The sequence below is a fragment of the Coregonus lavaretus genome (assembly GCF_964263955.1).
Source record: "Coregonus lavaretus genome assembly, contig: HAP1_SCAFFOLD_4471, whole genome shotgun sequence".
Lineage (NCBI taxonomy): Eukaryota > Metazoa > Chordata > Actinopteri > Salmoniformes > Salmonidae > Coregonus > Coregonus lavaretus.
Window position 1 is genome coordinate 8,502 of NW_028159238.1, and position 22,856 is coordinate 31,357.

General features: G+C 47.2%; 1 protein-coding gene across 1 annotated transcript; it reads left to right on the plus strand.

Moving 5' to 3' along the window:
• Window positions 1–527: 527 nt before the first annotated feature.
• Window positions 528–21,732, plus strand: LOC311123143 (alpha-1,3-mannosyl-glycoprotein 4-beta-N-acetylglucosaminyltransferase A-like; the record flags this gene model as incomplete). Its single annotated transcript, XM_084197410.1, has 13 exons — window positions 528–661; window positions 3,640–3,686; window positions 3,873–3,986; window positions 9,533–9,608; window positions 10,524–10,638; window positions 15,746–15,876; window positions 15,968–16,075; window positions 16,663–16,737; window positions 17,026–17,144; window positions 19,939–20,017; window positions 20,622–20,682; window positions 21,472–21,584; window positions 21,706–21,732. Coding segments are annotated over 13 exons (1,199 nt in total), but the record flags the coding sequence as incomplete, so codon positions are not given.
• Between the last annotated feature and the right edge of the window lie 1,124 nt (window positions 21,733–22,856).

A 22,856-nucleotide genomic window follows, 5' to 3' on the forward strand; every position in this document is an offset into this window, starting at 1 on the left:
TCCCTATCACTAGCTCTCTCTCTCCCCCTCCCTCTCACTAGCTCTCTCTCTCCCCCTCCCTAGCTCTCTCTCTCCCTCCCTCTCACTAGCTCTCTCTCTCCCCCTCCCTATCACTAGCTCTCTCTCTCCCCCTCCCTCTCACTAGCTCTCTCTCTCTCCCTCCCTCTCACTAGCTCTCTCTCTCCCCTTCCCCCTCCTCTCTCCCCTCCCTCTCACTAGCTCTCTCTCTCCCCTTCCCCCTCCTCTCTCCCCTCCCTCTCTTTCTTTCATTCTTTCTTTCTCCCTCCCACCTGTCTCTCTCTCTCTCTCTCCCCTCCCTCTCTTTCTCTCTCTCTATCCCTCTCCCTCTCCTACCTTTTCCTCAGTTAAACTTCTGCCTTCCATTCATTGAAAATGTTTGTTTTCTTAAAATACAAAGCGACTTAGTTACCATATTTAACACGTTCTGTTCTCAGCCTGTGTGTTTTTGTGTTTCTACTTCTATGGTCTGACTCTGTTCTTACCCGGGTCCTTTCATCTCCCCCCAGTCTCCATGGTGATGGGTATTCCTACCGTAAAGCGGAAAGTGAAGTCGTACCTGGCTGAGACGCTGCACTCGCTCATCAACAAGCTCTCACCTGAGGAGAAACTTGACTGTGTCATCATCGTCTTTGTAGGAGAGGTGGGGGGAAACACACACACACCAGGGTTTCCATTAGGAACATGTGGCCCTGGACATTTGACTGGCAGCATTTTCATTTACTGGACATTTGAGAAATGTACTGGACCCATATGCATTGGGTGCGTAACCTGATTAGGGCGTCACCCACGGTGCTCAGAATGACAGAAATCACATTTAGATTATGGTAATTCGTCTTGAAGATGTTAGAATAACTGTCCACATTTACTTTTCCTCAGCCAACAAGACAAGTAACGAACAGCAAAATCACTAGTGTATGTCAATCTACTATCCCCCATAGTAGAAAAGTTTACCTATTCAATTGGTCAGCTTGTCGTTCTGTATGAGAATGAAATAGCCTCTTCCAAACAGACTCTGGGACAGTTATGGGACGATAGATCCCAAATTCATCCAACCAGTAGCCTAGGCTACATTAAAACAACGTTAAAAAGCAATGAGGCTGACGCAGCAGATCAGAACGTTTATTTGATAAACTATTATTTCTTCAAATTATAAAAGCAGCAATTCGCACAAGGCAGTAAGCTACGCACGAATGTTCGTTCCGTAATGCAATTAGTGGGAAAACACCATCAAAAGCGCACCGCGCATGCGAGTGGTTTCATGTGACATAAAATGTCCTAAAATGTAAAATGTTCCGGTTTCAAACAATTAAGTATATGTTTTCAAAATGCATACTGCCTCCAGCTCGTTGCAAAGTGGTGTGTGACGCGCTAAAGCCTGCCTACCGGTGACTATGCACTTAAATGGGGAATGGAAAGCGCTTTAATTACCAGTTGAGAAATACAAATCGTAGCTTTGAGAAATACAAATAGTAGCTTTTAGTCATGGCCACCAAAACAGTTTTTAACAGACAATTGCATTTAGAATTGTTGCGCAATGATTGGGCTTATAAAAGCACACGTTTCACACCAGCAGCGATGAACAAGCTGTTGGAGGGCTGTAGCATCAGCTCTTGCGCTGTCTGACAGATTTCCCGCTCAAATTAGGCTCTGTATCTGTATGCTGTGTGTGATAAATATATTAACAAAAATACACACGCTCCAATTTAATTCCACTAAATAATGCAAATGAACCTATAGACCGACAAGCTTGACCGGTCAAATGTATTTCTATCGATTGGTATTGCCATAAATGAATAGGCAAAAAAGCATTATTTTGCAATTTAGCTAATTCTATTATTCGGCTTTTCATTTTTTGGGCACCCAAAATCCTGACACACTCATACACACACTCTCATACACACACTCTCATGCACATATATATATATATATATATATATAGTGCTATGAACAAGTATTTGCCCCCTTTCAAATTTTCTCTACTTTTGCATATTTGTGATACTGAATGTTATCAGATCTTCAACTAAAACCTAATATTAGATAAAGGGAACATAAGTGAACAAATAACACAACAATTACATATTTATTTCATTTATTTCATAAACAAAGTTATGCAACACCCAATTCCCCTGTGTGAAAAAGTAATTGCCCCCTTACACTCAATAACTGGTTGTGCCACCTTTAGCTGTAATGACTCCAACCAAATGCTTCCTGTAGTTGTTGATCAGTCTCTCACGTCGCTGTGGAGGAATTTTGGCCCACTCTTCCATGCAGAACTGCTTTAACTCAGTGACATGTGGGTTTTGAAGCATGAACTGCTCGTTTCAAGTCCTGCCACAACATCTCAATTGGGATTAGGTCTGGACTTTGACTAGGCCATTCCAAAACGTCCAATTTGTTGCTTTTTAGCAATTTTCATGTAGACTTGATTGTGTGTTTTGGATCATTGTCTTGCTGCGTGACCCAGCTGGCTTCAGCTGCAGCTCACAGACGGATGGTCTGACATTCTCCTATAGAATTCTCTGATACAGAGCAGAATTCATGGTTCCTTCTATTAAGGCAAGTCGTCCAGGTCCTGAGGCAGCAAAGCATCCCCAAACCATCACACCACCACCACCATGCTTGACCTTTGGTATGATGTTCTTACTGTGGAATGCAGAGTTTGGTTTTCGCCAGGCATTACTGGAACCATGTCGTCCAAAAAGTTATACTTTTGAATCATCTGTCCATAGAACGTTCTTCCAAGAGTCTTGATGATCATCCAGGTGCTTTTTGGCAAACTTGAGTCAACTTTTTGGACGAGATGGGTCCCATTATGCCTGGCGAAAACCAAACACTGCATTCCACAGTAAGAACATCATACCAAAGGTCAAGCATGGTGGTGGTGGTGTGATGGTTTGGGGATGCTTTGCTGCCTCAGGACCTGGATGACTTGCCTTAATAGAATGAACCATGAATTCTGCTCTGTATCAGAGAATTCTACAAGGAGAATGTCAGACCATCCGTCTGTGAGCTGAAGCTGAAGCCAGCTGGGTCATGCAGCAAGACAATGATCCAAAACACACAATCAAGTCTACATGAAAATTGCTAAAAAGCAACAAATTGGACGTTTTGGAATGGCCTAGTCAAAGTCCAGATCTAATCCCAATTGAGATGTTGTGGCAGGACTTGAAACGAGCAGTTCATGCTTCAAAACCCACATGTCACTGAGTTAAAGCATTTCTGCATGGAAGAGTGGGCCAAAATTCCTCCACAGCGACGTGAGAGACTGATCAACAACTACAGGAAGCATTTGGTTGGAGTCATTGCAGCTAAAGGTGGCACAACCAGTTATTGAGTGTAGGGGGGCAATTACTTTTTCACACAGGGGAATTGGGTGTTGCATAACTTTGTTTATGAAATAAATATGTAATTGTTGTGTTATTTGTTCACTTATGTTCCCTTTATCTAATATTAGGTTTTGGTTGAAGATCTGATAACATTCAGTATCACAAATATGCAAAAGTAGAGAAAATTAGAAAGGGGGCAAATACTTTTTCATATTTATATTTATACACACACACAAACATTCAAACACACACTGTGACATACAAATAATAACATTATATTCTGCCTCTGCAGACGGACAGGGAATACGTCCAAAGCGTGGTGACCGGACTGGAGAAAGAGTGAGTGACCTCACTTCCTGTCCTTAACCTCACACAGCTTCCTGTCTTTATGATGACTGTTTCCTGTCTGATAATTCCCCTGGCGGTTTAGAGAAAACAGACGGAGAATGACAACTCGTGTGTGTGTGTGTGTGTGTGTGTGTGTGTGTGTGTGTGTGTGTGTGTGTGTGTGTGTCTCTATCCTAGGTTTTCTACAGAGTTCAGTTCAGGTCTGTTGGAGCTGATTTCTCCTCCTGCCAGCTACTACCCTGATCTCAAAGACCTCAAAGAGACCTTCGGAGACTCCAGAGAGAGGGTCAGGTGAGCGGAAACACCCAGTAAAACAGTCAACATTTGAACAGGGCTCCAGACTTACATTTCCCCCTGGTGGCACTGCTGCCACTAACTTTTTCAGTTGGTGGCATTTCAGTTTGAAATGTTATACTATCACGAAGGGCACGAGAGTGAGAGTCTCGCTCATTATAGCAGCTGTCCCCAGCAACATAGACAGGCAGGCACAACAGCAGGGTAGACACTTTTACTACAGGAATCATGAGGATAATGCACTTTACTGTTTAACAAATTCATGGTTTTATCTGCCCCCAAAATAGGATGTTTTGATTGAAGTGACCAGGTAGAATGTTCAGCTCGCACCAGTGCGACCAATAAAAAATTGTACTCTCACAGCCAAGTCAAAGGGTCGCAAAATGCAACTAAATGGTCGCAGTGTGGAGCCCTGTCATCTCCCTGCTCCCGTTCAGTCTGGAGCCCTGTCATCTCCCTGCTCCCGTTCAGTGTGGAGCCCTGTCATCTCCCTGCTCCCGTTCAGTCTGGAGCCCTGTCATCTCCCTGCTCCCGTTCAGTGTGGAGCCCTGTCATCTCCCTGCTCCCTTTCAGTGTGGAGCCCTGTCATCTCCCTGCTCCCTTTCAGTGTGGAGCCCTGTCATCTCCCTGCTCCCGTTCAGTCTGGAGCCCTGTAAGAATCTGTAAACAATCAGAGGAAGTTTCTCCGCCTCTAATCTTCAATTGGTGACTAACATTGGGAAAGGTTCAAATAACGGCAACACTCCGCCACTTTTGCACCTCTCCAGCCCAGCTCCACTACTCACACCCCATTGAAAATGACGTTGTTCTGGTTATTGTTTGTGTATGTGCCACGTCCGTTGGGCATTGCCAGTGACAGGACGGAGAGAATGGGAGAGGAGAGGAGAGAGGGAAGAGCAGGAAGGAGGGGTGGGCCAGGTACTCAGTATTCCACAGGCATTCCGCAAAGTGAGCTCAAGGTCGATTGCACTCCTCCCTCCCTCTCTCTCCCACCCTCCCTTTCTCCCTCACTCCTACATTGACTGCTGTTGGATCATCTCTCTCTTTCTCTTAAACTTCTGTACTTTTTCGATAGTAGAACATGAAAAATGGTTCAAATACCACAATTCATGCACACACTTCTATTCACCTGTACTGTGGTTAGGCCTAGGCAACATCTTGATTTACCCAGTTTATCAAGAGATTTACCATTCAAATAAATGATTACCATTATGTTATGTAGTTAGATTGGTAAAAACAAAGTCGAATTGATTGTATGATTGTATAATTTATTCATTAATGCATACATGGCTGTATCTGATTTTTATTTTATTTAAAACATATCAAATGTAATGATATTGAACTCAGAAGATGCCCAACGATTGAACAGAGCGGTGGCTGGGTTTATCTGTCAGGATCAAGTGCCATTCTGTGACTTTGGCTACTATGCCTTCTTTTTTTGCCATGGTATCGTTTTGGTATCGAGTATCGTGATGGTTTAGAGTATTGTAATACTAAACCTGGTATCGGTATGGAAGTCAGAATTCTGGTACCGTGACAACACTACTCTCGCTCTATAATTATAGATTTCTTTCTTACTCTCTTCTTCTCTCTTTTCCTTTCTCTTCTTCTTCTCTCTCTTCCCTTTCCTCCTCCGCATCCTTCTTTTCGCTCTTTTTTCTCCCCCTCTTTCCTCTGCTCACCCCTCCTTCTATCTGATCCATGATGCCATATCATCCCTTCTCTCTCTCCCTCTGTCTTCTAAATGGCTTATCGCTTTAATATTTTCTTCTCTCTCTAAAGCTGTCTCTCTGTTTTCTCTGGCTTTCTCTCCCTCTGTCTCTCTGTTTTCTCTGTCTTTCTCTCCCTCTGCCTCTCTGTTTTCTCTGTCTTTCTCTCCCTCTGTCTCTCTGTTTTCTCTGTCTTTCTCTCCCTCTGTCTCTCTGTTTCTCTGTCTTTCTCTCCCTCTGTCTCTCTGTCTTTCTCTCCCTCTGTTTCTCTGTCTTTCTCTCCCTCTGTCTCTCTGTTTCTCTGTCTTTCTCTCCCCCTGCCTCTCTGTCTTTCTCTCCCTCTGTTTCTCTGTCTTTCTCTCCCTCTGTCTCTCTGTTTCTCTGTCTTTCTCTCCCCCTGCCTCTCTGTCTTTCTCTCCCTCTGTTTCTCTGTCTTTCTCTCCCTCTGTCTCTCTGTTTCTCTGTCTTTCTCTCCCCCTGCCTCTCTGTCTTTCTCTCCCTCTGTTTCTCTGTCTTTCTCTCCCTCTGTCTCTCTGTTTCTCTGTCTTTCTCTCCCCCTGCCTCTCTGTCTTTCTCTCCCTCAGGCACAGAGACAGTCTCTTCCTCCCTCCCACTCCCTCACTCTGTCCCTCTGTCTCCCGTGAGAAATCAGTGTTCATCCAACAAGACCTCACATCTGACAGCGTGTGTGTGTGTGTGTGTGTGTGTGTGTGTGTGTGTGCATACTCAGTGTGCTTCATTCTAAAGCTAGAGGACTCCTGATATGTCCAGGAGTGATACGTATAATTGTTGTCTTTATCTGTTGTTGTCTAGTACTGTCTTTTTGCTAGCTAGGGCCATCTACTTTAAGTGCTGCCTGTCTTCCCGCTAGCCTACTTGGTGTGTGAACTGCTGACTGCTCATAACTTGCAGAGGATTGTTGACACATCACCCAGGATTAAGGGGCAGGGCAATTTGTGAATGTTATTTTGGTAATCAGTGGCTGTATCGGAGGGGGAGGGGTTTCTCCTCTCCTATGCAATCAGCATTTAGTACCGGGAGGTGTGCTCTTCACCTCTGCTAGGCAAATAGAAATGAGTGTTAGTACTTCAGTTTTTCTCAGCAGCAACCGTGTAAGCGGCGGTCTCGTCGCCAAAACTAAGACTGTTCTGCGGAGTTGTTGGAGGAAGGAAGGAGAGGAAGGCACCCCTTCTCACTTCAGTATTTTACCTAGTTGTTTTAGGATGCTCATTTTGCTCTTTTGTAACTTTGTCAACTATGTGTGTTTTCTATACCTGTTCACTCCTTTCCCTGTAGGCTCTTCTCCCTGTAGGCTCCTCTCCCTGTAGCCTCCTCTCCCTGTTGGCTCCTCTCCCTGTTGGCTCCTCTCCCTGTTGGCTCCTCTCCCTGTAGGCTCCTCTCCCTGTTGGCTCTTCTCCCTGTAGGCTCCTCTCCCTGTTGGCTCCTCTCCCTGTTGGCTCCTCTCCCTGTAGGCTCCTCTCCCTGTTGGCTCCTCTCCCTGTTGGCTCTTCTCCCTGTAGGCTCCTCTCCCTGTAGGCTCCTCTCCCTGTTGGCTCCTCTCCCTGTAGGCTCCTCTCCCTGTTGGCTCCTCTCCCTGTTGGCTCCTCTCCCTGTTGGCTCTTCTCTCTGTAGGCTCCTCTCCCTGTTGGCTCCTCTCCCTGTAGGCTCCTCTCCCTGTTGGCTCTTCTCCCTGTAGGCTCCTCTCCCTGTTGGCTCCTCTCCCTGTAGGCTCGTCCCCCTGTAGGCTCCTCTCCCTGTTGGCTCCTCTCCCTGTAGGCTCGTCCCCCTGTAGGCTCCTCTCCCTGTTGGCTCCTCTCCCTGTAGGCTCGTCCCCCTGTAGGCTCCTCTCCCTGTTGGCTCCTCTCCCTGTAGGCTCCTCTCCCTGTAGGCTCCTCTCCCTGTAGGCTCCTCTCCCTGTAGGCTCCTCTCCCTGTTGGCTCCTCTCCCTGTTGGCTCCTCTCCCTGTAGGCTCCTCTCCCTGTTGGCTCCTCTCCCTGTTGGCTCCTCTCCCTGTAGGCTCCTCTCCCTGTTGGCTCCTCTCCCTGTTGGCTCCTCTCCCTGTAGGCTCCTCTCCCTGTAGGCTCCTCTCCCTGTAGGCTCCTCTCCCTGTAGGCTTTACAGACGCTCCCCACCCCTTGGCTGCAAGCATTCTAATTTAGTGTACCCTGCATGCACAACCCATGTGGAATTTCTGGTCTCCGGCAGCATTTGGAACTGCCGATCTGCAGTCAAGAACACCCAGTTCATCTCAGCCTATGCTGCCCTTCAGTCCCTTGACTTTTTGGCGCTGACGGAGATATGGATCACCCCAGAGAACACTGCTACTCCAGCTGCTCTCTCTTCATCTGACTAAGTTTCGACGTACTCTCACTACTGGTGTCCCCCAAGGCTCGGTTTTCTCCTTTCCCCCATCTGACACCAAGGTGACGACACCCATCTCTGCATGCCTGGCAGATATCACCGCTTGGATGACGGCCCACCACCTCAAGCTCAACCTCGACAAGACGGAGCTGCTCTTCCTACCGGGGAAGGCCTGCCCGCTCCAAGACCTCTCCATCACGGTTGACAACTCCACAGTGTCCCCCTCCCAGAGTACAAATAACCTTGCCATGACCCTGGACAACACGTCCAGGGTCACTTGTTCTCTGCAAACATCAAAGCAGTGACTCGCTCCTGCAGGTTCATGCTCTACAACATCCGTAGAGTAGGACCCTACCTCACACAGGAAGTGGTACAGGTCCTAATCCAGGCGCTTGTCATCTCCCGTCTGGACTACTGCAACTTGCTGTTGGCTGGGCTCCCCGCTTGTGCCATCAAACCCCTGCAACTTATCCAGAACGCTGCAGCCCGCCTGGTTTTCAACCTTCCCAAGTTCTCCCATATAACCCCGCTCCTCTGCACACTCCACTGGCTTCCAGTCGAGGCTCACATCCACTACAAGACCATGGTACTTGCCTATGGACCAGCAAGAGGAACCTTAAGGCTCTGATCAAACCCTACACCCCAACCCGAGTACTCTGTTCTGCCACCTCTGGTGTCTTGGCCCTCCCAGCTCCTGCTCAGCCCAGTCCAAGCTCTTCTCTGTTCTGGAACCCCAATGGTGGAACCAGCTTCCCCCTGAAGCTAGGACAGCAGAGTCCCTGCCCATCTTCCGAAAACATCTGAAACCCTACCTCTTCAAAGAGTATCTTAAATAATCCCACAGCACCCCCCTCGTACCCCCTCCTCACCCCTCACCCCCACATCCAACCCCCCCCCACCCCCCCCAACAAAAACACTTGCCTTTCCTGAACTTAGACTTAGAGAGGCATACAGTATCTAGTATTGTGGGTGGATGTATGGGTCGCAGCTACATGGGTGATTTGTTGTGTTTGTGGAACACGGCCACAACCCTTTTTTTTTTTATTCTGTTTTTCAGCAATATCTTCCAACTGCCCCTCACATGTTCTTTCTTTCTCTAACAGTGTTTGAACTCAGTCTGATGTGTGCTTGTTGTGTGTTGCCCTTTGTAAGCACTATTCTTTTTCAGGGGGGCTCATTGAATATTAATGAGAAGCTGCCTGGACTCCCTGCTGCTGGAAAGATGAACACAACTGTGTGTGTGTGTGTGTGTGTGTGTGCGCACGCCTCTGAGTGGATGGTAAACAGAGCTCATTAGAGCCACTTATAGCAGAAATTGCCTGTACCTACAGCCCACCTGCCGTGTGCGTGCGCTGGCCCCAACACCTGCTGTCAGGCAGTGATGTGTTCACCTGCTCCCTCCAGCCACAATGCATCAGTCATTTAGCAACAGGGTATGAGGAAATTATTCATAATTGTGTGTGTGTGTTGTAGATGGCGGACCAAGCAGAATCTGGACTATTCCTTCCTCATGATGTATGCTGTGAGCAAAGGAGTCTACTATGTCCAGGTATGTACGTCCTTGGAACACTCACACACATTCTGCCCCTAGCCCTACTAAAACTGCATTCCCATGGCAACATGTTAGAATGTGCCCGGCAGGAGCAGTATGTGTCTGGGGCAGAGCTGTAGTACACTTAGTACCAACACACACACACACTTCAGCATCAGAGGATTCGTTACCACGGAAACAGTGATGACTCGACAGTTTGGAACACGGCGTGCCCAATTTGGGCATGTTCTTTACATCAAACAAGGCCATTTGCAATTGTGTGTGTGTGTGGGTGTGGGTGTGGGTGAGAAGAGCAGGACGGAGAGAGAGATGGAGTTGCATGCTCTTTTATCAGAGTTGGGCAGTATTTTCTCCTCCTTGTGAAGATCAGAGCTACTGTGATACTGTACAGGTTGTTCTGTCTTTTATATCATACCAGCTGCTGCTCCCTCCCTCCCTCCCTCCCATAGATCAAAAGCATAGCTAGATATAATGAGCTACCACATTGGATCTCATCTAGTCTTCTATTAACCCCATCTGTTCTTTCTTTCTTTTTTTCTTTCTTTCTTTCTTTCTTTCTTTCTTTCTTTCTTTCTTTGTGTTATGGTTGATGTTTTAATGTTCCATTCTGTGTTCACGTTGTCTCCAGGGGAGGGCAGAGCAGAGGTACTGAATGCTGTCATTAACATTGTGTAGTTGACTTTACTGTTGTAGGCCATAGACATCATACAGTGCCTGTAGAATGTAGACAACCATATACCTTATATATATGATTATATGTATTGTATATACACCCAGTGTTACTGTAGCCGCTACGAACAAGCTTAGCTCAGTGAGAAAGACTTGTGTGGTGTCATGTTTGTCAGCTGGACCCCTGCAAGCCTCTCACCTCACCAGTCAATCCACTCTTTCTCCCCCCCTCCCTCACCTCAGTTGGAGGATGACATTGTGGCCAAGCCCAACTACTTTGCCACCATGAAGAACTTTGCCCTGCAGCTCTCCTCCGAAGACTGGATGATCCTCGAGTTCTCCCAGCTTGGCTTCATCGGTAACACGCATGCACATGCACACACACACACAGTCTGAACGTTTAGCAACCCTTTTTTAGGGCTGTGTCTCAATCCACTGCATGTGCCGATGTCGGCCTTCCGCATATACGGTGGAAGGTGGCAGAGCTACAGTGTCTGTCAGACCAGGAGGCATCCCTAAAATCGGTCTTATCACGAAAACATCTGTAGTGTCCGAACAGTTTGGGCTACAAACTAATAAAAAGCAAAAACTCACCATCGAAAGCAAAAACTCTCACGAACACGTTGTTTTGCCCTACGACGCCCACAAGCCTCACAAAACTCATCTGAAGGTAACCCGGTACCAGTTAAAAAAATTAATGGAAGTACTTTAGTGTCATAACAGGGGTTAAAGCCCCCAAAAAGGGTTTAAAGCTGCAATATGTAACTTTTTGGGCGACCCAACCAAATTCACACAGAAATGTGAGTTATAGATCTGTATTCTCATTCTCAAGTCTAAGAAGTGCTATTTGTGTCTTTTACTTTCATTTTTGTACACCAGCTTCAAACAGCTGAAAATACAATATTTTTGGTTATGGAAAATATATTTCACAGTGGTTTATATGGTACAATGATTATCTACACAATGACTGCTTGTTTTGTCACATAAACTGAAATTAGGCAAACTACTAGAATTTGAGCAACCAGGAAACGGTGGAGCGATTTCTGCATATTGCACCTTTAAATATGGGTAACAAATTCATTTAAAAAAAATCCTGAGCTTTCGTATATCTCTCAGATATAGGGCAGACACTTCAAAACATACTTCCTTTTTGTTTCATTTTTTACTAATTTTTTCACTATCTGTTTTGCCATATATGAATATGTTATTCAGTGTGTTTCTATGGGCTAATAGCAGTAAGGCCAAATCAAATGTTTCATCAAATAATTCAAAATCAAATAGCTAAATCATCCTTGGTATGACCATATTAAAACAATTCCATACGTTATCTTAGTAGAAATCCAGCCCCAGACCCTTAGACTCTAGAGGGTTATCAGCGAGCACTGACTGTCAGCTAAAATGAAGGAAAGTCAGCAAACATCAGGAGGCTTTTAGAGAGTGTAAAAAAATGAAGGTTTGAGTTGCCAGCCCACTTAACATACTCCTTCTATGCTTTCCCTCTCTCTCTCTCTCTCTCTCTCTCTCTCTCTCTCTCTCTGTCTCTCCTTCCACTCTCCTTCACATCCTTCCCCTCGCTATCGATCCCCAACCTCCCCCTCCCTGTTTCACTCCCTCCTCTTTCCCCCTCCCTCTCTCTCCCCATCGACCTCTCCTGTCCCCCTCCCGCTCTCTCCTCTGTCTCTCTCCCTCTCTCTCCTCTGTCTCCATCCCTCTCTCTCCTCTGTCTCCCCCTCTCTCCCTCCCTCTCTCCCCTCTGTCTCCCTCCCTCTCTCGCCACTGTCTCCCTCCCTCTCACTCCTCTGTCTCCCTCCCCCTCTCTCCTCTTTCTCCCTCCCCCTCTCTCCTCTGTCTCCCTCCCTCACCCCTCTCCTCTGTCTCCCTCCCTCCCTCTCTCTCCTCTGACTCCCTCCCTCCCTCTCTCTCCTCTGTCTCCCTCCCTCTCTTTCCTTTGACTCCCTCTCTCTCTCTCTGTCTCTCTCCCTCTCTCTCTCCTCTGTCTCCCTCCCTCTCTCTCCTCTGTCTCCCTCCCTCTCTCCCTCTGTCTCCCTCCCTCTCTCTCCTCTGTCACCATCCCTCTCTCTCCCTCTCTCTCCTCTGTCTCCCTCCCCCTCTCTCCTCTGTCTCCCTCCCTCTCTCTCCTCTGTCTCCCTCCCTCTCTCTCCTCTGTCTCCCTCCCTCTCTCTACCTCTGTCTCCCTCCCTCCCTCTCTCTCCTCTGTCTCCCTCCCTCTCTTTCCTTGGACTCACTCTCTCTCTCTCCTCTGTCTCTCTCCCTCTCTCTCCTCTGTCTCCCTCCCTCTCTCTCCTCTGTCTCCCTCTCTCATCTTTCTCCATCCATCCCTCTCTCTCCTCTCCCTCCCTCTCTCTCCTCTGTCTCCCTCCCCCTTCTCCTATGTCTCCCTCCCTCTCTCTCCTCTGTCTCCCTCCCTCTCTCTCATCTGTCTCCCTCCCCCTCTCTCCTCTGTCTCACTCCCTCTCTCCCTCTGTCTCCCTCCCTCTCTCTCCTCTGACTCCGGCCCTCTCTCTCCTCTGACTCCGTCCCTCTCTCTCCTCTGTCTCCCCCTCTCTCCCTCCCTCTCTCTCCTCTGTCTCCCTCCCTCTTACTCCTCTGTCTCCCTCCCCCTCTCTCCTCTGTCTCCCTCCCTCATTCCCTCTCTCTCCTCTGTCTCCTCTGTCTCCCTCCCTCCCTCGCTCTCCTCTATCTCCCTCCCTCCCTCTCTCTCCTCTGTCTCTCTCTCTCTCCTCTGTCTCTCTCCCTCTCTCTCTCCTCTCCATCCCTCTCTCTACTCTCTCCCTCCCTCTCTCTTCTGTCTCCCTCTCTCCCTCTCTGTCATCTGTCTCCCTCTCTCCCCCTCTCTCCTCTGTCTCCCTCCCCCTCTCTCCTCTGTCTCCCTCCCCCTCTCTCCTCTTGCTCCTCCCTCCCTCCCCCTCTCTCCTCTGTCTCCCTCCCTCCCTCCCTCCCTCTCTCTCCTCTGTCTCCCTCCCTCCCTCTCTCTCCTCTATCTCCCTCCCTCCCTCCCTCTCTCTCCTCTGTCTCCCTCTCTCTCTCCTCTGTCTCCCTCCCTCTCTCTCCCTCCCTCTCTCTCCTCTGTCTCCTTCCCTCTCTCTCCTCTGTCTCCCTCCCTCTCTCTCTCTCCTCTGTCTCCCTCCCTCTTACTCCTCTGTCTCCCTCCCCCTCTCTCCTCTGTCTCCCTCCCCCTCTCTCCTCTGTCTCCCTCCCTCCCTCTCTCTCCTCTGTCTCCTCTGTCTCCCTCCCTCCCTCTCTCTCCTCTATCTCCCTCCCTCCCTCTCTCTCCTCTGTCTCCCTCTTTCTCTCCTCTGTCTCGCTCCCTCTCTCTCCTCTCTCTATCCCTCTCACTCCTCTGTCTCCCTCCCTCCCTCTCTCTCCTCTGTCTCCCTCTCTCCCTCTCTGTCCTCTGTCTCCCTCCCCCTCTCTCCTCTGTCTCCCTCCCCACTCTCCTCTGTCTCCCTCCCTCCCTCTCTCTCCTCTGTCTCCCTCCCTCCCTCTCTCCTCTGTCTCCCTCCCTTACTCTCTCTCCTCTGACTCCCTCCCTCTCTTTCCTTTGACTCCCTCTCTCTCTCTCCTCTGTCTCCCTCCCTCCCTCTCTCCTCTATCTCCCTCCCTCCCTCCCTCCCTCCCTCCCTCCCTCCCTCCCTCCCTCCCTCCCTCCCTCTCTCTCCTCCGTCTCCCTCTCCTCTGTCTCCCTCCCTCCCTCTCTCCTCTCCCTCCTCCCTCCCTCCCTCCCTCCCTCCCTCCCTCCCTCCCTCCCTCCCTCCCTCCCTCTCTCTCCTCTGTCTCCCTCTCTCTCTCCTCTGTCTGCCTCCCTCTCTCTCCTCTGTCTCCTTCCCTCTCTGTCCTCTGTCTCCCTCCCTCTCTCTCTCTCCTCTGTCTCCCTCCCTCTCTCTCCTCTGTCTCCCTCCCCCTCTCTCCTCTGTCTCCTATGTCTCCCTCCCTCTTTCTCCTCTGTCTCCTATGTCTCCCTCCCTCTCTCTCCTCTATCTCCCTCCCTCCCTCTCTCTCCTCTGTCTCCCTCTCTCTCTCCTCTGTCTCTCTCTCCTCTGTCTCTCTCCCTCTCTCTCCTCTCTCCATCCCTCTCTCTCCTCTCTCCATCTCTCCCTCTCTGTCCTCTGTCTCCCTCTCTCCTCCTCTCTCCTCTGTCTCCCTCCTCCTCTCTCCTCTGTCTCCCTCCCCCTCTCTCCTCTGTCTCCCTCCCCCTCTCTCCTGTCTCCCTCCCTCCCTCTCTCTCCTCTATCTCCCTCCCTCCCTCTCTCTCCTCTATCTCCCTCCCTCTCTCTCCTCTGTCTCCCTCCCTCTCTCTCCTCTGTCTCCCTCCCCACTCTCCTCTGTCTCCCTCCCTCTCTCTCTCTCCTCTGTCTCCCTCCCTCTTACTCCTCTGTCTCCCTCCCCCTCTGTCCTCTGTCTCCCTCCCTCCCTCTCTCTCCTCTGTCTCCCTCCCTCCCTCTCTCTCCTCTATCTCTCTCCTCTGTCTCCCTCTTTCTCTCCTCTGTCTCGCTCCCTCTCTCTCCTCTCTCCATCCCTCTCACTCCTCTGTCTCCCTCCCTCCCTCTCTCTCTTCTGTCTCCCTCTCTCCCTCTCTGTCCTCTGTCTCCCTCCCCCTCTCTCCTCTGTCTCCCTCCCCACTCTCCTCTGTCTCCCTCCCTCCCTCTCTCTCCTCTGTCTCCCTCCCTCCCTCTCTCTCCTCTGTCTCCCTCCCTCCCTCTCTCCTCTGTCTCCCTCCCTCCCTCTCTCTCCTCTGTCTCCCTCCCTCTCTTTCCTTTGACTCCCTCTCTCTCTCCTCTGTCTCTCTCCCTCCCTCTCTCTCCTCTATCTCCCTCCCTCCCTCTCTCTCCCTCTCTGTCCTCTGTCTCCCTCCCCCTCTCTCCTCTGTCTCCCTCCCCCTCTCCTCTGTCTCCCTCCCTCCCTCTCTCTCCTCTGTCTCCCTCCCTCACTCTCTCCTCTGTCTCCCTCTCTCTCTCCTCTGTCTCTCTCCCTCTCTCTCTCCTCTCTCCATCCCTCTCTCTCCTCTCTCCATCCCTCTCTCTCCTCTGTCTCCCTCTCTCCCTCTCTGTCCTCTGTCTCCCTCTCTCCCCATCTCTCCTCTGTCTCCCTCCTCCTCTCTCCTCTGTCTCCCTCCCCCTCTCTCCTCTGTCTCCCTCCCCTCTCTCCTCTGTCTCCCTCCCTCCCTCCCTCCCTCTCTCTCCTCTGTCTCCCTCCCTCCCTCTCTCTCCTCTATCTCCCTCCCTCCCTCTCTCTCCTCTATCTCCCTCCCTCCCTCCCTCCATCTCCTCTGTCTCCCTCTCTCTCCTCTGTCTCTCTCCCTCTCTCTCTCTCCTCTGTCTCCCTCCCTCTCTCTCCTCTCTCCCTCCCTCTCTCTGCCTCCTTCCCTCTCTGTCCTCTGTCTCCCTCCCTCTCTCTCTCTCCTCTGTCTCTCTCCCCTCTCTCCTCTGTCTCCCTCCCTCTCTCAGGTAAGATGTTCCAGGCTCCAGATCTCAACCTGATAGTAGAGTTCATCCTCATGTTCTATAAGGAGAAGCCCATTGATTGGCTACTGGACCACATCCTCTGGGTCAAAGTGTGTAATCCGGAGAAAGACGCGGTACGTACACACTGTGTGTGGGGAGGGGGTGTCGTCAACTTTTATTGACTATCTCACTCTCTCTCTCTCCATCTACCATTTCTGCCTGCAGAAGCACTGTGAGAGGCAGAAGTCCAGTCTGCGTGTGCGGTTCAGGCCCTCTCTCTTTCAACATGTGGGGCTGCACTCCTCTCTGGCCGGAAAGATCCAGAAACTCACTGTGGGTCCCAAACCTTTCACCCTCTCGCACCCTCCCTCTCACCCTAGATCACTCTGTCTGCATCAGCCTTTTAGCATATGTCCTGCACCATATTTATTTTCTATTTTTTACTTATCTATTTTTTACTTAACACTTATTTTTCTTAAAACTGCATTATTGGTTAAGGGTTTGTAAATAAGCATTTCACTGTAAGGTCTACACCTGTTGTTGGGGAGGCAGGTAGCTTAGTGGTTAAGAGCGTTGTGCCAGTAACCGAAAGGTCGCTGGTTCTAATCCCCAAGCCGACTAGGTGAAAAATCTGTCGATGTGCCCTTGAGCAAGGCACTTAACCCTAATTGCTCCTGTAAGTCGCTCTGGATAAGAGCGTCTGCTAAATGACTAAAATGTAAATGTAAATGTTGTATTCGGCGCACCTGATATGTCTTAAGTACCCCCAAACACCACCCCCATCTACCCAAATTTCTCCTCAACCCACCAACGTCCGGCCATCATACTAGACCAAGCTCACTTCCCCCTGGTATGACCACTTCCTGTCATCTCTGCTGCTGTCTCACTTCCTCTTCCTGTCCTTTTGACTTCCTGTTTAGGATAAGGACTTCCTGAAGCCCCTGCTCCATAAGATCCACGTGAACCCGCCTGCTGAGGTGTCCACGTCTCTCAAGGTACATCACCTATAAATCACCCTCATAAACACCTTTCTGGCTTGGGCTTCTTTTGAGTTGAAAAATATATATTGAATATATATATATATATATATATATATATATATATATATATATATATAAATATATTGTTTTAAAGCCTGTTTCACAACTGGCTTTTTATTTCAATATGTAAGGTAGTACGATATTAATGTATTGAATGTTTTGAATGCATAAAAAAAGTTTGTGATTTGTGAAGTATACTGAGATGTTTTGAATGCATTTAGCTGACCACGCTGTGCTGTGCAGGTGTACCAGGGTCACACGTTGGAGAAGACCTACTTGGGAGAAGACTTCTTCTGGGCCATCAACCCTACTGCTGGAGACTACGTCCTCTTCAAGTTTGACAAGCCTGTCAGCATAGAGAGGTGAGGAGGGAGATGGAGCTGTGTGTGTGCATTTCTGAGGGAGGTCGTGCCATACACACAATCTTCCTCTTCCACAAGCTTAAGCGAGCCTGTCTCTCTGGGGCGCTGTGTGTGCTAATGAGAGTTCTAAAAGAAGAACTCCCAGGACACCCTCCCTCTCCCTGCAGAGAGCGAGAGAGGGGGGGCTAGAGAGAGGGTGATTCACAGAAAGAAAGAGCGGAAAGGGTTGGAAGGAGAAAGAAAGCACTAAGAGATGGGGTGGAGCAAGGAGACGTGGATCGAATGGATGAGTAGAAATAGGCTATAGAGGTGTTAGAGAAGTCAGGGAGCTTCAGAGTGATTGACTGAGAGTGTTTCTGTTTAATTTGTAGTGTTTCTGTTTGATGTGTAGTGTTTCTGTTTAATTTGTAGTGTTTCTGTTTAATTTGTAGTGTTTCTGTTTCATGTGTAGTGTTTCTGTTTCATGTGTAGTGTTTCTGTTTCATGTGTAGTGTTTGTTTAACTTGTAGTGTTTCTGTTTTAATGTGTAGTTTTTCTGTTTCATGTGTAGTGTTTCTGTTTCATGTGTAGTGTTTCTGTTTGATGTGTAGTGTTTCTGTTTCATGTGTAGTGTTTCTGTTTCATGTGTAGTGTTTCTGTTTCATGTGTAGTGTTTCTGGTTCATGTGTAGTGTTTCTGTTTCATGTGTAGTGTTTCTGTTTCATGTGTAGTGTTTCTGTTTCATTTGTAGTGTTTCTGTTTCATTTGTAGTGTTTCTGTTTCATGTGTAGTGTTTCTGTTTCATGTGTAGTGTTTCTGTGTAGTGTTTCTGTTTCATGTGTAGTGTTTCTGTTTCATGTGTAGTGTTTCTGTTTCATGTGTAGTGTTTCTGTTTCATTTGTAGTGTTTCTGTTTCATGTGTAGTGTTTCTGTTTCATGTGTAGTGTTTATGTTTCATGTGTAGCGTTTCTGTTTCATTTGTAGTGTTTCTGTTTCATGTGTAGTGTTTCTGTTTCATGTGTAGTGTTTCTGTTTAATTTGTAGTGTTTCTGTTTCATGTGTAGTGTTTCTGTTTCATGTGTAGTGTTTCTGTTTAATTTTTAGTGTTTCTGTTTAATTTGTAGTGTTTCTGTTTAATTTGTAGTGTTTCTGTTTCATGTGTAGTGTTTCTGTTTCATGTGTAGTGTTTCTGTTTCATGTGTAGTGTTTGTTTAATTTGTAGTGTTTCTGGTTTAATGTGTAGTGTTTCTGTTTCATGTGTAGTGTTTCTGTTTCATGTGTAGTGTTTCTGTTTCATGTGTAGTGTTTCTGTTTCATTTGTAGTGTTTCTGTTTCATTTGTAGTGTTTCTGTTTCAAGTGTAGTGTTTCTGTTTCATGTGTAGTGTTTCTGTTTCATGTGTAGTGTTTCTGTTTCATTTGTAGTGTTTCTGTTTCATGTGTAGTGTTTCTGTTTCTTGTGTAGTGTTTCTGTTTAATTTGTAGTGTTTCTGTTTAATTTGTAGTGTTTCTGTTTCATGTGTAGTGTTTCTGTTTAATTTGTAGTGTTTCTGTTTCATGTGTAGTGTTTCTGTTTAATTTGTAGTGTTTCTGTTTCATGTGTAGTGTTTCTGTTTAATTTGTAGTGTTTCTGTTTCATTTGTAATGTTTCTGTTTCATGTGTAGTGTTTCTGTTTAATTTGTAGTGTTTCTGTTTCATGTGTAGTGTTTCTGTTTCATGTGTAGTGTTTCTGTTTCATTTGTAGTGTTTCTGTTTCATGTGTAGTGTTTCTGTTTAATTTGTAGTGTTTCTGTTTCATGTGTAGTGTTTCTGTTTCATGTGTAGTGTTTCTGTTTCATTTGTAGTGTTTCTGTTTCATGTGTAGTGTTTCTGTTTCTTGTGTAGTGTTTCTGTTTAATTTGTAGTGTTTCTGTTTAATTTGTAGTGTTTCTGTTTCATGTGTAGTGTTTCTGTTTAATTTGTAGTGTTTCTGTTTCATGTGTAGTGTTTCTGTTTAATTTGTAGTGTTTCTGTTTCATGTGTAGTGTTTCTGTTTAATTTGTAGTGTTTCTGTTTCATTTGTAGTGTTTCTGTTTCATTTGTAGTGTTTCTGTTTAATTTGTAGTGTTTCTGTTTCATGTGTAGTGTTTCTGTTTAATTTGTAGTGTTTCTGTTTAATTTGTAGTGTTTCTGTTTCATGTGTAGTGTTTCTGTTTAATTTGTAGTGTTTCTGTTTCATGTGTAGTGTTTCTGTTTAATTTGTAGTGTTTCTGTTTCATGTGTAGTGTTTCTGTTTAATTTGTAGTGTTTCTGTTTCATGTGTAGTGTTTCTGTTTAATTTGTAGTGTTTCTGTTTAATTTGTAGTGTTTCTGTTTCATTTGTAGTGTTTCTGTTTCATTTGTAGTGTTTCTGTTTAATTTGTAGTGTTTCTGTTTCATGTGTAGTGTTTCTGTTTAATTTGTAGTGTTTCTGTTTCTTGTGTAGTGTTTCTGTTTCATGTGTAGTGTTTCTGTTTCTTGTGTAGTGTTTCTGTTTCTTGTGTAGTGTTTCGGTCTTTCACAGCCAGTGATCTCTCGTGTTTGTGTCTGGGCTTGATTTGCACAATTTTGCCAGCCGGGGTACCAATGTACTGATGTGTGACATTTCATTATCAGCTGTGGATGGCTGTGTGAAGGGTTGTGTGTGTGTGTGAGAGTGTGAGCACCACTGCTACCACAGGCTTGGTTTAGACATGTCAGATGTGTCGTTACAGAAAGCACAGCACAAGGTGTGAGTTTGCATATTCATGAGTGTGACATGGGACGTGAATGCATTAATGGTGTTGTGTGATTGGCAGGTTCCTGTTCCGCAGTGGGAACCAGGAACACCCTGGGGACAGGATAGAGAACACCACTGTAGATATACTGCCCTTCTCGGTAAGACGACAACATTCAGACAACGCAAAGACAACATTCAGACAATGCAAAGACAACATTCAGACAACGCAAAGACAACATTCAGACAACGCAAAGACAACATTCAGACAACGCAAAGACAACATTCAGACAACGCAAAGACAACATTCGGACGACACAGTGTGTAATGATGCGTCAATAGAGTCAAGGCACTTGTTTCTGATTGGTTTATTGATCCATCATCACTCAAAAATGTGTCTGTCAGTTATTGATTGGTTATTGACAGGATCATGAGCACAGCCTGCGCCAATCAATATCACTACCGGAGGCGGGAGATAAGCACTGTGTGAATCAGTGGAGGCTGCTGAGGGGTGGATGGCTCATAAAAATGGCTGGAACGAAGCAAATGGAATGGCATCAAACACATAGAAACCATGTTGGATGTGTTTTCTATAATTCCACTGATTCCACTCCAGCCATTACCACGAGCACGTCCTCGCCAATTAAGGTCCCACCAACCTCCTGTAGTGTTTATTATAATGTATGTTAGTGTTAACAAGGCTGTCTATCTACCTAGTGTATGCATAACATTACCAATATAACTACAACGTGTCTGTTTCTGAAGGAAACTGGACCAAAGTCCAAAGAGAAGTACAAGCGAACTGATGACCGCTTCTACAGAATTGGTGAGTGTACCTGGACCAACCCTCATATCCCGTTTACTTAGAACACACACACAGCCTGATCAGATTACCCACTCTCATTGTTCCTGCCACAGACTGATACACAATGTACAAACTGCCTGTCAAAGGTCCTCAATCACAGCCGCTCTCTCTCTCTCTCTCTCTCTCTCTCTCTCTCTCTCTCTCTCTCTCTCTCTCTCTCTCTCTCTCTCTCTGTCTCTCAATTCAATTCAATTCAAGCTGCTTTATTGGCATGAAAAACATTGCGTCAATATTGCCAAAGCAACAATGTATACAATATACATTGTAATAAAATAATAAAGAATAACAAATAATAATAAAAAATGGTAGTAAATAATAATAAATAAATAACAACTGTCTCTCTCTCTCTGTCTCTCTCTGTCTCTCTCTGTCTCTCTCTCTCTCTCTCTCTCTCTGTCTATCTCTCTCTCTCTCTGTCTCTCTCTCTCTCTCTGTCTCTCTCTCTCTCTGTCTCTCTCTCTCTCTGTCTCGCTCTCTCTCTGTCTCGCTCTCTCTGTCTCTCTCTGTCTCTCTCTCTGTCTCTCTCTCTGTCTCTGTCTCTCTCTGTCTCTCTCTCTCTCTGTCTCTCTCTCTCTCTATGTCTCTCTCTCTCTCTCTCTCTCTGTCTCTCACTCTCTGTCTCGCTCTCTCTGTCTCGCTCTCTCTGTCTCTCTCTCTCTCTCTCTCTCTCTGTCTCTGTCTCTGTCTCTCTCTCTCTCTCCTCTGTCTCTCTCTCTCTCTGTCTCTCTCTCTCTCTGTCTCTCTCTCTAGGTCAGTTTGCGAAGGGTGTGGCGGAGGGGGTTGTAGACGCCGCCTTCAACCCGGTGGTGGCGCTGCGTCTCTCTGTCGTCAAAGACTCGGCTGTCTGGGCCATCCTCAGCGAGGTCAGCCAATCATACGCCATCATCTGTCCTTTAATATTTTATATAATGTATCTATTGTTCTACCCAGTGGAATGTTATCCTGTATAAGGAGAGCTGTGTATTCCTCTGTGTCTCTCTGTAGATCCACATAAAGAGGACAGCAGGCTGACATGAGGCAGGGGGCCACATCAATCCTGGCCCCCGGCCCCGGGGTGCTCGCAGACGCACCTAAAACTGACTGCCCAGGAGCCTTCTGCCGCCTAGCAACCAGCAGTGACATCATCAGAGTTGACCAGAGCCGCTCCTCTCAGGGTTTCTGTCTAAGGGCTCTGTCACTCTGATCGCTCTCTCTCTCTTTCTGTCTATCCTTTCCTCACTCTCTTGCTCTCTTTTTGCGTGAACGTGAATACTACTTTACAAAAAAGAGACAGATATTAAAATATCAGAAGGAATTGGGTGTGTCCTGAAGAAATCCGTTCCCAGCTATGACTGTCGAGGTAACTGTGTGTTACACAGATGGCTTGTGACTAGGAGAGGCACACAGTGATTGGAGATTTGGGACACACCTCACCTGATCTGAGAGGCTGATGTCACCAGGACACTGGTGTTGTAGATGCTGCTCACTGCTCCATGTGCTCTCTGTCTCCGCCTCTCTGGTCTGTTCCACTGGGGTATTGCACTGTCACTGGAGCCATAGTGGAGCCCCCTGCTGGTGACTGAAGAATGGCTCCATCAGCCTCAAGAACCTGTTGCTTTTTGTTCTTTTCCACAGAGTTGTGTGTTTTAGCTAAACAGCAGGTAATAAATAGACAAGTTGTTAGTCTTTCTTAGGGTGAGGATAACTGCCTTTATTACTTTATTCTTTTGAAGGGGATTACAATGACGATGGCAAACAAAGTGGAAAACTAAATGTGGTTCCCCATCTTTAAAGTGACAGGTCTGCCAAACTATGCCCTGGGTAGAAGTCATCCATAGGGGCAGATCTAGGATCAGCTTACCTTGCTCAAGTCCCAACCCAAACCATTCTGGGCCAAACACCTGAAACCTACCTAAGATCTGTGTTTGATGTCATTGATACCATTCCACTAATTCAGCTTCAGCCATTACCACGAGCCCTTCCTCCCCAATTAAGGTGCCACCAGCCTCCTGTGGTTTCATTTTATTCCATGAAGAATCTTTGTGACTGAAGGAAACCATATCTATCTCTCTACTTCCTGTTTGACAGGAAGTCAGGCTGACAGAGCTCTAGTGTCCTTTAAGTGGTAAACCAATCAGACTTTGGCCTTGACTTTG